Raw genomic sequence first — 14,148 nt, 5'->3', positions numbered from 1 at the left:
GTAAAATAGATATTAGATAAATTTATAGCATTCACATATTAAAAACATATTTATTGCTTAGTTTTCATTTTAAAATGATGAGAGTTGAAACATTAAATATGGAAGAAAATGCTTTAAATAATGTCAACTTCTATAATTAAACTGATTTCTGCTATATCTCCATAGACACACTATCTCTGAATTATATTTTAAACATATTTCTCTTGGATTTTAGTGAGCACTTCAGCATGAAAAGCATTTTTGCATTTTAGTAAAATTTTATCTTATTGCATTATTATATTGTTCAATGTTCTATTTATTTACACTATTCCCTTATTCCACAAGAGATCTAAAATAGCTCAGTGTTCTTTAGTTAATATAAATGGATCAAATACATTAATTTTAAATTAAATGGTTTTTATACTTAATTTTTTTAATTAACAGACTTTATGTTTTAGAGCAGTTTCAGCTTTAAGACAAATTGAGCAGAAAAGACATTCCCATATACTCTCTCCTTTACATACACAAATTCCCCTATCAGTAACATTTTGCATTAATGTGTTACATTTGTTAAAATTTATGTACCGATATTGATGATATTGATACATTATTATTAACTATTAATTATTAACCTCAGTTTACTTTTGGGTTCACTCTGTGTTCTAAAGTTGTATGGGTTTTGCCAAATGCATAATGTCACGTATCTACCATTACTGAGTCATAGGAAATAGTTTCAGCATCCTGAAAAATCCCCTGTCCTCCACCTATTCATCTCTTCCTTCTTCCCCCTCCCCCAAAACCTCCAGAAACCACTGATTTTTTTACTATCTATCTCTATAATTTTGTCCTTTCCAGAATGTCATATAGTTGGAATCAGAGTATGGAGGTTTTTCAGATTGACTTCTTTCACTTAGTATTATGCATTTCTCCATGTCTTTTCTTGGCTTAAGAGATTCTTTCTTTTTATGACTGATTTAATAGTCTATTGCAGGGGTCCCCAACGCTCAGGCCACAGACCAGTATGGGACCGCGGCCTGTTAGGAACCTGGCCACACAGCAGGAGGTGAGCAGCGGGGAGGCAAGCAAGGGAAGCTTCATCTGCCACCCCCTGTCGTTCCCCATCGCTGGTCTATTGTATGACTATATGTATGACTATATCAGTGGGTTTTATCCATTCAGCTATTGAAGGACTTCTCGAGTTGCTTCCAAATTTTGGCAACCACGAATAAAACTGCTATAAACATTTGTATGCAGGTTTTTTACTCCTTGGGGTAAACAAGAATGTGATTACTGAATCCTATATTAAATCTACATTTAGCTTTGTAACTGCCAGTTTTCTAAAGGTGCTGTACTATCTTGCATTCCTTCCATCAGTGAATGAGAGTTCCTGTTGTACCACATCCTCAGCAGCATTTGGTGCTGTCAGTGATTTGGATTTTAGCCATTCTAATAGATGTGTATTGGTGTCTCGTTGTTTTTTTAATTTGCAATTCCCTCACGACATATGATGTTGAGTATATTTTCATACAGTTATTTGCCATTTGTAAATCTTCAGTAAGATGTCCGTTCAGGCCTTTTTTAAAAAATTGGGTTGTTTTCTTATTGTTGAGTTTTAGAGTTCTTTGTATATTTTGGATACAAGTCTTTTGTCAGATAGGTGTTTTGCAAAGATTTTATCCCACTCTATGGACTGTCTTTTCACTTCACAGAGCAGAAGTTTTTAAATTCAAACAGTGGCTAACTTATAAATGTCCAGTTTTTCCAGCATCATTTCTTTAAAAAACTATTCTTTTCCATTGAATTACCTTTGCTGCTTTGTCCAGGATCAGTTGACTATACCTGTGTGGGTCTATTTCTGGGCTCTCTATTCTGTTCCACTGACTATCTTTTTGCCCCAAATACCACAGTTTTGATTACTGTAATTTTATAGTAATTCTTGAAGTCAGTCCTTCCCTTTCCTCCTCCTCTTCTTCCTCCTTCTTCAGTGTTGTAATGACTGAGTCTTTCACATATCCATAAAAAATTTAGAATCAATCTGTCAATACCCACAACATTACTTGCTGAGATTTTGATTGGAATTTCATTGACTATATGGATCAAGCTGGGGAGAACTGATAACTTAACAATATTGAATATTCCTTTCCATGAACATGGGATATCTATTTCTATATCAGATCTTTTTTTATTTCTTTCATCAAAGTTTTGTCATCTCCCTCATACAAATATTGTAGAAAATTTTTGGTGCTAAAGTAAATGATATTCCATTTTTAATTTCAAATTCTAATTTTTCATTGCTGATATTAAAAAAGTAGTCAACATTTTAATGCCAATCTCATTTCCAGAAACTGTTCTAATTGCTTATTAGTTCCAGAAAGAGTTTTTCTTTCTTCCCTTTTTTTTTTTTTTTTTTTGGTCAATTTTGGGGGATTTTCTACATAGGCAATCATTTTACCTATGAGCAAAGACAATTTTATTTATTCCTTCCCAATCTGTATACTTTTATGTCCTTTTCTTGTCTTGTTGCATTAAGCCAGGACCTCCAGTACAATGCTGAATAGAAATGGTGAGAAGGGACATGTTTCCTTGTTCCTGATCTTAGGGGAAAAATATTTAGTTTCTTATCATTAAGTATGATGCTCTCTGTAGTTTTTATAGACGTTCTTTATCAACTTAAGGAAATTCCCCTGTATTTCTAGTTTGTTGAAAGTTTTTGTCATGAATGGGTATTGTAGTTGATTAGCTGTCTTTTCTGCATATATTGATATGATCAAATGGTTTTTCTCCTTTAGAGCCTGTTGATTTGATAAATTACATTAATTGATTTTCAAATGTTAAACCAGCCTTCCATACCTGGAATATATCCCTCTTGGTCATGGTATCTAATTCTTTTTACATATTGTTGGCTTTGATTTATAATATTTTGTTGAGGATTTTTGCATCTATGTTCATAAGAGATATTGGTCTATAAGTTCCCTTTCTTGTAATGTTTTTGTCTGGTTTTGGTGTGCACTCATTTCATCATCAGACTCTTCCCTGATACCTAAGCACATATGTTCACAAATACTATTCGCTAAGTATTACTATACAGATAATAGTGTTGCATGTTTTGTCTCTGATCCAGACCTTTGATAAAAGAAAGCTTCCTAGAGTATCAGGAATGGGGTATCTTGTTTAATTTTTTATTTTCATTTATAAAATGTATAAAAACAGGAGACTAGATTGAACCAAAGATGGCTGGTAAGATTCATTACTACCTCTGATGGGTAGTAGCTATCTCTAAGCATGGTGTTAAGGAGGATGCTGAGGCTGTCTGCTTCAGGGAAAGGAAGCTTGACAGATTAGCAATGCTGGTTTTGAGAGTGGTGAGACGACAACACATAAGCAGTGCATTTGCTCTTCATGAGCAAAGCCACTTATCTTTTATAATTTGATTAAAGGAATAATTCTAATTTACAAGGTTTCATAGTAACTGAAAAAACAAAGGTAATGTGAATAAATTTACCAAAAACACTACTTAGTAAAGCTAATTAAATAATTCCTGGAAAATGCTATAGACTAAATGTGTTAACGAATGAGTCAAAGAGGGTTAAGGACTCTAAATAGTTTCACATTGCTTTGGAAGTCAGTATTTTTCAGTGATTTAATTGGCTGGATGTAAAACAAGAATGGCATTTGTTATCTGTAAGTCTTTGGCCAAAAACTGCTTTATTTTCGAAGGGTGCCAAAACTTACTAGGGTGGTTTTCCAATCTGATAAAGAATAAAAAGCCCTCTAAAATCCTTATAAAACACTAAATGTAGATGGAACAATGGATTTGTTTGGGAGAGGTCTTTCTTAAAAATAACTTCATGGAGTAAAGGAAAAGGTGATATACAAGAATCAAAATTTCACAAAGATTCACAGTGGCAACCCACGTGACTGTGACAGGCTTATGAAATAGAAACTGTCTGTGACAGGCAGAGGGATTTGCCTCCTGCTTTTCATAATCACTGAAACTCTACTTTCCAAGGTCAAGTCCTGCAAAATAACTCAGAACACTGACCATCAACTTATTTCAGTTCCACCATGTGCCTGAGATTCATACTCCTTTCACTCCCTTTCTTCCCTTTCAGAATAATGTCCAGCGTGGCATGAAAGAAAAGTAGCAGTTTTGGAAATATTTTCACCTCTCATCCTTAAGTGAGGAAGTAGAGTTGTTTCATTTCTGATTTTGTTCTTGTGTTGGTTAGGTTTTGCTTTTGTGTGTTTGTTGGTTGGTTGGTTCCAGGCCACCAATTGGGGGTTTTTCATTCTGGGATAAGTAAGCAGGGCAGAAGACAGACAAAGTGATTTTCAGTCCAGTCTGTGCATTAAAATCACCTGGGGGAGCTTTTTAAAAATGCCACTAATCAGGATCCACATGCATACATGCTGAAGTAATTGATCTGACGTGAGGCTGATGCATCAGTATTTTTTAAAGGGCACTGTGGGTTGAGAATCGATGTCCCACAAGGAGAGCTGTTCACAACTTTAAGAAATCACTCACTTGAGTTGGTGACAGCATTAAAGAATGAGGAAACTAAACATTTTTTCTAAAAAATCTTCCCCATCACAGCTTTGGTGAAGTTATTCTACTTTTGGTTAGCCTGTGCTCATGAAAGAAATATACAGACCAGATAAGAATTTCATGCACTAGAAAAGATAACTTAGACAAAAATCAATCTGACCTGCCACCACTGCCTTTTATCACCTAACTCCCAACACCAACAGCCCCATTACTATGTATCCTTTGATAATTTCACCTTTGAGAGGAACTAATTGCATATTCTATTGATAACAGAAAATTTCCTACAAAGTAATGATATGGATAAATTTATAGAGGAAATCAATAGTGAATTTTTCTGCAATTTTCCTCCAAATAACAGCATAAACTGATAGAAATAAGTTATTACAATTGGTAAACTCTTTCAAAATTTATATTTACTATCCCAATACAGGTAGTCACTTTATTTAGTTACATAGAACAAAGAGCTACAATTTACAGCTTCATCATCCAGTTGTATTGATTGAGATGATTTGTTATTCAGGAATCAAACATTTCAGTAGACATTAGTAAACATTATCAAACACATGTTATAGTCATTGTGCATGGATTAATAACATCTGCTTTTTAAATAACAAGTTAAAATCATCTCATATATTTAATATGGTGTTGAACTTTGATGGTTGAGTCAACTCATTTTTTGCTAGAATGCTGATCTACCTGGCTCTACGCTCAGATTCACCACAATTACTAATTTCAACACTAATGACATACAAATTTTTCTAGGTGGGCATTTTGGTCAGGCAAGCACCTACTATTTGCTGCTTGTATTTCTAAGGTTACGAATTAACCAATAGCAGGTCCTGAAAAAAGAATATAATCTCAAACTGCTTATTATCCAAATTTATCTAAAGTTTAGTAATATCTTTGGAGGATTTTATGAATGACAAGCAGTCTGTCCATTCTTCTATATAGTCTGAGGTTTATCCTTTTAAAAAGTCAAGCCTCCAGAAAGCAAGGTGTTGAATACTTAACACCATTTTGCTTAAACTAGGGATAGCATTACTGTAACTGAAAAGTACATATGTATCTTACTATGAGGGTTCTCTTGGAGTGTTACCCCATAACAGGCTCTGAGTACATATTTGTCGGGGGAGGGGAGGGGAAGAGCAGAGAAGGGGAGATGGTTCTAAAAGAAAGAACCTCATGAAATGGATTTTTTCATTTGCTGTTTAAAAGAACACTGCTCAACACTGTATTTTCCCTTTATAATGACACAAACGTAAAATTTCTTGTGAAGTTCAGCTGTGGCTAATAAGAGAAACCACAATTTTTAGCTCATGAAAAGTTTCATGACCATGTTTTGCACTTCACTTTTTCCATCAGAAAGCCTCAAACCTATACGTCTACTTTAATTTATGTTTATATCTTAATATATTCTAGTCTATGGTTACTTTATATCTCATATTTTACTTTTATATTTATTTATCATAGACCCTATTGAATCTTTAAGTAAAAGAAAGTAAAATCTTTTCTCTCTGAACTCATTTATTATAGTTAGTCATCTCAATTACAAATGTATACAAAGATATAATATAAACCCTAAAACCAAACTACAATGCATACAGGATTCATGACTCATGTATTTATTTCTAAACAACGCAAAGTTAACAATTTAATATGAATTTTTCACACACTGTTCATACTTAAGCTAAATTTATAAAGGGCATTTAAAAGTAAAGATTTTGGATATAGAATAGTAAATGTCATATAATTACCCAGCATGTTCGAACAGATTAAAATATTACCCTGTCTTTCTACTGTCAAATAAATATGGAATTCCCTGTGTGGGGGCTTATCATCAAACCAAATGCTTTACACTCAGTGTGAAAATCACAATTGTCAACGATCAAGCTGCTACTTCTGATGACAAACATGATGAGATATCATCTTGTTCAATATATGCTTTCAACTTGACATGTAGGCTAATAAAAAATATGAAGTTGTAGTATTTATTTTGTTTCTTGTACAACATAAGGTTCCTTATAGGGATGATCAAAATAGCCAGTATCGTTGACTGAAAATACAGTCAACTCTATTACCTGGAGACAGATTAACTGGTTTGTAGCATGACTATAGTAAAATAGTAGCAGCATGCATTGTATTTGTAAGAGGTTTTAAATCACTATGCATCAGTGACTGTATATCAACATGAGAGGATTTCTATTTTCAGCTACGTAATAACACTGTCTCTACTCAACACTGTAGGTACTGCATTGTGTCTACTGCACTGTTATCCATTCAACAGCTATTTGTTCAGTATTTACTATGTACCAAGTACTGTATTAGGGAATTCCACCTCATTAATCAGGCCTAATCTCTTGTCTACACTTCTCTTTCAAGGAAGAAATAAGGGAGGGCATGTGGTCAACTTCCTGTGAGTTGGCTGCAGTTCTGAGATGCAAAATCTAAAGAGGAACAGACACTTGGCACTATGAAACAAACTCCAGTAGGTCTGTACGTGTGGAATTAACTTCTCCCCCCACCTCGTTCCTCATCCTGTTTTTCTTCCTTTGCTTCCCTTCTCAGAGAAAGCCTGAACCTGGCAGTCTTACTTGCCTCCTTATCCTTCAGCCTCCAAGTTCATAATCACCATGCCCTGACAATAACTAGATGTTCCTTAAATGTGTACACTTCCCTCCATCACCTTTCCCCTTCTACCCCTTTACCACTACCTTAGCTCAGACCTCTAACATCTCAAAGCACAGTGACAGTTTCGTAGTGGACACTCAAATATTTGGTAAAACATTTCAGTAAGGCAGCTTCAGTCAGATGCCTTCTAAGACACTGAGGTAAGCTAGGAGAAGGACACACCAAAATCAGCCTGAACTCATTTCTCTTTTGAGCAACTACTTCAAACATGTCAGTAGCAAGGAGTTATCTTTGACCCCTCCCTTTTTCCTTCACCATTCCCATCTATCTTCTCAGCTCCATTTCCTCTGGCATTCTCCCAGGTCACATGACACAGGTCAGCCAATCACCGATTCTCTCCCCACTCTACCCCCCACCCCCAACCCAGCACTGTCCAATAGAACTTCCAGCAATGATGGAAATGTGCCATATTTGCTGCCAGCATGTATGGACACTGACTCACTTGAAACATGGTAAGTGTGAGGAATTAAATTTTTAATTTTATTTAAATAGTAATTGATTTAAATTTAAATATGTATGGCTAATGGTGACAGTACTGGGAAGTGCAGCTTACCCTTCTTCCATACTGCTGTTAGAATTATCTTCCTGGAAGACAGATGATAATATCACTTGACTTACAGAAGTAACATAAAACCTTCAATATACGGTGTGACATTTGAAGCTCTTCACCATCTAGAGCCATTTACTATCACATTTCCATTTTCTCCACTCCTCTCCCATCCAGGCTCCAACTGTGCCATGATATAACCCTTAATGTGAACTGTTGACATTGCTTAGAATGCCCTTTCCTCTCAGGGAACATCCACTCATCCTTCCAGATCCAGCTCAAATTCCTGATCCTCTCTGAGTGTGAAACTGCCCTTCCTTAGCCAAGCTAGCCACTCTCTCTTAACTCTGCTGCCATAACTTTAGTATAGAGCTCCATTAAAATATCTAAGCATAATTAATGGCTTACATGTGAAAAATATGAGTCCCATTATCCCAGGTAAATATTAATCACATACATTAAATGAAATGATCAGGTCAAGCATTTGGCACAGGGGTAGGTAAGCACTCTATAAATGTGCAGTCTTTAATACATGTATTATGAATCACATCATAATACTTGCTAGGAATCTTAACTGAACACAGCAGGCTAAGAAAACAAGGAGAGGAAAATAAAAAGATGGAGATGGGAGAGGGGAAAAGCTCACAAGTCACCGATACCAACAGAAAGCATAAGCCAGGGAAATTGTGTAAGAAAAGCCATGAAAGCATGAAGAGATCAACTATTCAGTAAACCCATAGCTAAAGCTGAACTTGTTTCTCACCTTCCAATCTAGCTGGTAATAGCAATAATCAAATTCCTTAATCAGGGAGTGTAGATGTTACGAGGTCAAGAACAAGAGAAAGCTTTTCTTGTGATGTGTAACTGAGAAGAATTTGTTGTAAGCTGATCAATAAAGCACTATTACTATGGCCCACTTCTTAAGACAGAGCGCTGTTATATACAACATTGAATACATATGCTGTAAGAAAATTTAAACTATGGAACAACCTGGAAGAAAAAAAATCTCTAAGCTTACTCAATTTTCATCTCCTCTAAAATTATATTTAGATAGAAGCATTTCAAAATAATTAATGACATCCGAGTTATGTCTATTCCTAATATAATGATTTTCCCTTTATATAAAGCAGTCTCACTTTTCTCTCTATTTAGTCAGCTTTCAAAAAAGAAAAATGCAAAGAAATATTTAAATAGTTAAAGGTAAAGATTTTAGTGGCAATTCCAAGCAATGCTCAATATATATACTGTCATATGCAGGTATTTATACTGAATGAATATTAGGTTTAAATAATATTTTGATGTTCCATTTCATCAGTTTGAGAAAGCACAGGTTTACAACATAATTTTGCTGTTAAACAAAATTCTTCAGTTGAATTTGCAGATCAGAGAAAATTAGCATTTGGATTTAGTTCAGAGGCTGAGTTGAGCTCAGTTCACTCTGGGTTTGGGGTTGGTGGTTCAGTTTAAGTTCTTGACAATGAGCACATCAAAATAAAAAATAAGTAATGTCATCAGGGCTGACATTTAAGAATAAGTGTTCAGGCAGATTATATGTTCTGAAAAAACAAACTCACTTTACAGAGGGAGCTAAGGTTAAATCCGAAGGTTTGCGCATTCCGGGAGCCAGCGTTCATGTAGTTTCCCATCAGCAACACAAGTTCCAGCAACTTGCTAAAGCTCCTGCTCTTCTTCATCTCTTCGCAGGCAGCACTGACAGCCATGATGTCAGGTTTGATGTTGTTCACCTGCTCTTCAAACTGAAGCTTAAAGAGAATAGCACTGAGCCGTGGCCGTAGTCTCTTCACATTGCTCATCTGATTGAAAAGAAAATAGCAGATTTCCTTTAAAATGCATGGTATACTTTAGTACTGTGCGGCTGCAAGGAATCTGGGATGATTTATTGGTATGACAGTACGGAAAAAGCAATATGTCCCCTAAAACTGAGAGCAGGAAGAGAGAAAAGCCCTGCATGTTTTTGTGAGGAATCCTGAGTCATCACTCAAAGAAAACATTAAAAATTTAGATGCTCAGAAGCGAAGACCCAACACAGCCAAAAATAAATAAATTAATTAATTAATTAAATCCATGTTTAAAAAAAAAATTTAGATGTTTGATGAAAAGAGAGCTTTACTTAAATGGCAAAGTTTAAGTAATAAAGTACATATATCTTTTTTTTTAAACAACTGAATTTTTAAAAGGTAACAGGATACAGAGGCAACAAATTACAAAGCATTCATAGCACTGCTTTAATTTTTGTTCAATACTGAAATATGCTGGGTCATGTTTAAAACATATTCAGAAAGGTCTAAAGAGGGTTTGTTTCTTCAAGTGGCAATTGCTGTCCACAGGAGCCCTGCTGACTAACAGTATGTGTTAGATTGAAGGAGAGTAAATAGGTCCCAATTTGTGCTAAATTGACTTTCTTCAGAAACACAGGACAGCAGAATGACTCCTGACACATGCTAAATTAGCAGAGTCAGAGTTAGAAAACATGGGCAGAGCAGGAGACAGAAGCGGTGCAAAGCCACAGGTCTGCCACGTGCCAGGTTAGCCCCATTTGGGACTCTGCGTTTCCTTACTGGGTATATAGGGGGTTGAAAATGTTGAAAGAAAAAAAGGGCTAGAGGGTCAGCAAGTTCTTGCCTTAGATTTACCCCCGAACCATGTGCTAGCAACACATGTGAGGCGGAAGAGCCTGAAGGCTGGAGACATACCACATTTAAGTTACATGTGGATTCCTTGACCAAACATGTTAGGAATTTGAGAGAAAAACAAATACCATATGCTAACACATATATATGGAATCTAAGAAAGAAAAAAAAAAAAAAAAAAAAAGGTCATGAAGAACCTAGGGGTAAGACGGGAATAAAGACACAGACCTACTACAGAATGGACTTGAGGATATGGGGAGGGGGAAGGGTAAGCTGTGACAAAGTGAGAGAGTGGCATGGACATATATACACTACCAAACGTAAAATAGAGCTAGTGGGAAGCAGCCACATAGTACAGGGAGATCAGCTCTGTGCTTTGTGACCACCTAGAGGGGTGGGAGGGAGGGAGGGAGACGCAAGAGGGAAGAGATATGGGAACATATGTATATGTATAACTGATTCACTTTGTTATAAAGCAGAAACTAACACACCATTGTAAAGCAATTATACTCCAATAAAGATGTTAAAACAAAAACAAAAACAGATTGATGGGGCAGCAGTGGTAAAACAGGTGAACTTCAACAACGATTATAAACATCAAAAGCACTTTGAGGCAAGGTCAGGAAAAAAAAGTGACAGAACATGATAGGATCAAAATAGGGAATAGTTCTGTTAATCACTGACCCTGAAAAGCTAAAAAACAATGCCACATGAAGCTTATAGGATTTCTGTTTAAAACTATCTGCTCATAATATTACGATTGTTATTTAAAATAAAATGTACCATACAAAAGCCTGAACTTATTAGATTCCGATAGGATACTACAGACACTGCGTTAATGACTTAACAACATAACCCAGTGTACTCATCTAACAAAATTGGGGCAATAAAGAGCTCTCAGTAGATACCTCTGAGAGAATATCTTCAGAGGAACCAAGTTCTTACAGTCACTAAATAGTTTCTCAGCAAATAATATATCTAATTTACATATAGCATTCTCCCCAGCAACTTGATGTGTTAAATGCTTATGTGTATGCAACCAAGATTCTAAAAGCTCAACTAATATAATTAGTAAGAAGTCTCCTCTACAAAGTATTCTAAGGAATGTCTTAAAATTCCTTGAATTCAAGAAACGCCTTCAAAATCCCATCTAGAGAAAATAAAAATTTTTCTCCTAGAAGAGAGTAAAGAAACTGTAAGCTCAAAAATGACATTTTTTGAAGTACAAAGAAACATTACTAATAATGGTTTTATAAAATGAATTTTAGTAATATAAAAATTTATGAAAGACAAAGTGAGACCTTATTAGAATACCAATTCTTATTGGGCATGAATCATTGTTTGGACATTGTATGTCTAGCACACAAAGTAGAGCTAAGCAGTGATTACTTCTTTTTTTTTTTTTTAAAGAAATTCACGTTCTTTTATTTATTTATTTATTTATTTATGACTGTGTTGAGTCTTAGTTTCTGTGCGAGGGCTTTCGCTAGTTGCGGCAAGTGGGGACCACTCTTCATCGCAGTGCGCGGGCCTCTCACCATCGCGGCCTCTCGTTGCAGAGCACAGGCTCCAGACGCGCAGGCTCAGTAATTGTGGCTCACGGGCCCAGTTGCTCCGTGGCATGTGGGATCTTCCCAGACCAGTGCTCAAACCCGTGTCCCCTGCATTGGCAGGCAGATTCTCAACCACTGCGCCACCAGGGAAGCCCAGCGATTACTTCTAATAAAGTCATTTCATTTGTTTTAAAATGCTCCCAAATGGACTCACTTACCTGGAATTTGTACCCTTACTTAAATATTACAAATGTAATATTTGTACATATTTATATTATACCGGACCAATGCTGTACTATGCTCTGTTTAATTTAAATTTAATTTAATTTATCCTTTAGAATACTAAGACATATAAGGGAGGACTCACATGAGCACATACAGTTATGGCCATTCAGAAGGTGTATGATGGGCCCACGGCATCTCTGCTTTCAGCCTATGCCCTCATTCATGATTATGAAATCAGGTATTTGGTATTTTGCAATAAACAAGAGAAGAATTCTCCAGTACCCCATGCAAAACATTAGTATTGCAAAATATATTAATTTTAACATATATTAATGTACTACTTCATGCGCAAAGAGAAAAAAGACTACTTAAATGCCTACATTAAACTATGCCGAAGTATGTTAAAGCTTTCCTGCTGACAAGCTAACCATATGTAGCCAGTACAAAGTAATTAATTTTCCTAGAAAAATATAACCTAGATTTGTATGAGTAATGAGTCTACCTGGCACTAGGACAGATACCTTGAAAAAATAGAGTAAGTCTATGATGTAATGCAGAACAAAGTGCTATGAGTTTATCAAATACCCTGACAAAGCCAAGTCAGGAAGGGTAACCTAAACAGATCTTTGAACACCTTTTTAAATTAGACGTCCTTTTCATATTGTTCTTTCTTCCAAATTCTGAAAAGTTAGTATTTTGGCTGATAAGAAACAAATGCATTTTAGTGAACAAAATTACTGCACTGGAAAGGAATTTGAGAGATCACCAGAACTAGATCCTGTACAGGGTCTACCATTTAGCCTACGCTAATCCCCTAGGCCAAATGGCTGCCCCTTTTATTTTAAAAATAACAACAACAAAAAAAAGTCAATGAAAGCTAATGTTCTAAGATCTAAATCTTGTAATCTATGAAGATAATAGCAGAGTTATTTTTCTCACTGGGCAAATCAAACTCTATTTCTTCAGATGGGATCAAAGAAAAAAGGTAAAAAGAGGGAAAATATATATATTTTTTAAATCCTGAAGAATGTTTCTTCACCCCCTCACATATTCTATCAACACTAGACATTTGCTGGGACTTCCCTGGTGGTCCAGTGGTTAAGAGTCGGCCTTCCAATGCAGGGGGACGTGGGTTCGATCCCTGGTCAGGGAACTGGGATCCCAAGTGCCGCAGGGCAACTACGCCTGTGCACTGTGGAGCCCGCGTGCCACAACTGGGGAGCCCACGCCTCTGGAGCCCATGTGCCACAACTAAGACCCAATGCAGCCAAATGAATAAATACCTAAAAAAACAAAAACAAAAAAAAGCACTGGACATTTGCATTCTGTTTGCTTGCCCAAGAATCTAGAACTATGACTTGTCTGCAAAAGACTAGACTGAATGCATAAATGGAGTGCTATGATGCTCAAATAATATTCTCAATGGTAACAGAAAGTCATAAAAAAAAAGATGAAGAAAGGAAGGGTTACTGCAAAAGTTTAACTGTAAGATAGTTAATAGTTAGAATGTTAGAAGAAATTAGAATTCATTTTTACAGAGGTATCCTTTACATTGATTATTACAGAGTCCTAGCAATGTAAACACATAGTACCAAAATCTGACAATAATGAGTTATAGTCTGAAGAGCAACCTAAAGGCATAAAAAAGAAAGTAAAAATATTTTGGTTTTATTACTATTTTTTGAAAGCAGGCAGCAGTACTCCGGCAACCACCCCATCACACCACCACAGATGTCACGTGCCAGAATGAAAAAACCTTAAGAACAGTGACTGGATAAAATCAACAAACAATATCCAGAACACTAAGGGTAATTTTTATTTCAAAATTTTGCTTGTTGGCAATATACATGTTGTTGGAGCAGGTACAAAGTAAGATGAAAAGACCTTTAGAAAATCCGTGAACCAACAAGCATTGATTGACTGGGTGCCTACTCAGTGCTGCGAAAGGCACAGAAGTGG

The 14,148-nt window shown here is 35.9% G+C and overlaps 1 protein-coding gene across 1 annotated transcript in view; it reads right to left on the bottom strand.

Annotated features, from left to right (window-relative positions):
• The window catches only part of DIAPH3 (diaphanous related formin 3), a 577,679-nt gene that overhangs the window by 249,239 nt on the left and 314,292 nt on the right, over positions 1–14,148 (bottom strand). The window contains exon 21 of the mRNA XM_057532925.1: positions 9,335–9,574. Within this exon, the coding sequence (XP_057388908.1) occupies positions 9,335–9,574 (240 nt within the window). The remainder of the gene's footprint in view (positions 1–9,334; positions 9,575–14,148) is intronic.

This window comes from Balaenoptera acutorostrata, chromosome 18 (genome assembly GCF_949987535.1).
Source record: "Balaenoptera acutorostrata chromosome 18, mBalAcu1.1, whole genome shotgun sequence".
Lineage (NCBI taxonomy): Eukaryota > Metazoa > Chordata > Mammalia > Artiodactyla > Balaenopteridae > Balaenoptera > Balaenoptera acutorostrata.
This window is presented reverse-complemented; position numbering and strand designations above follow the sequence as displayed.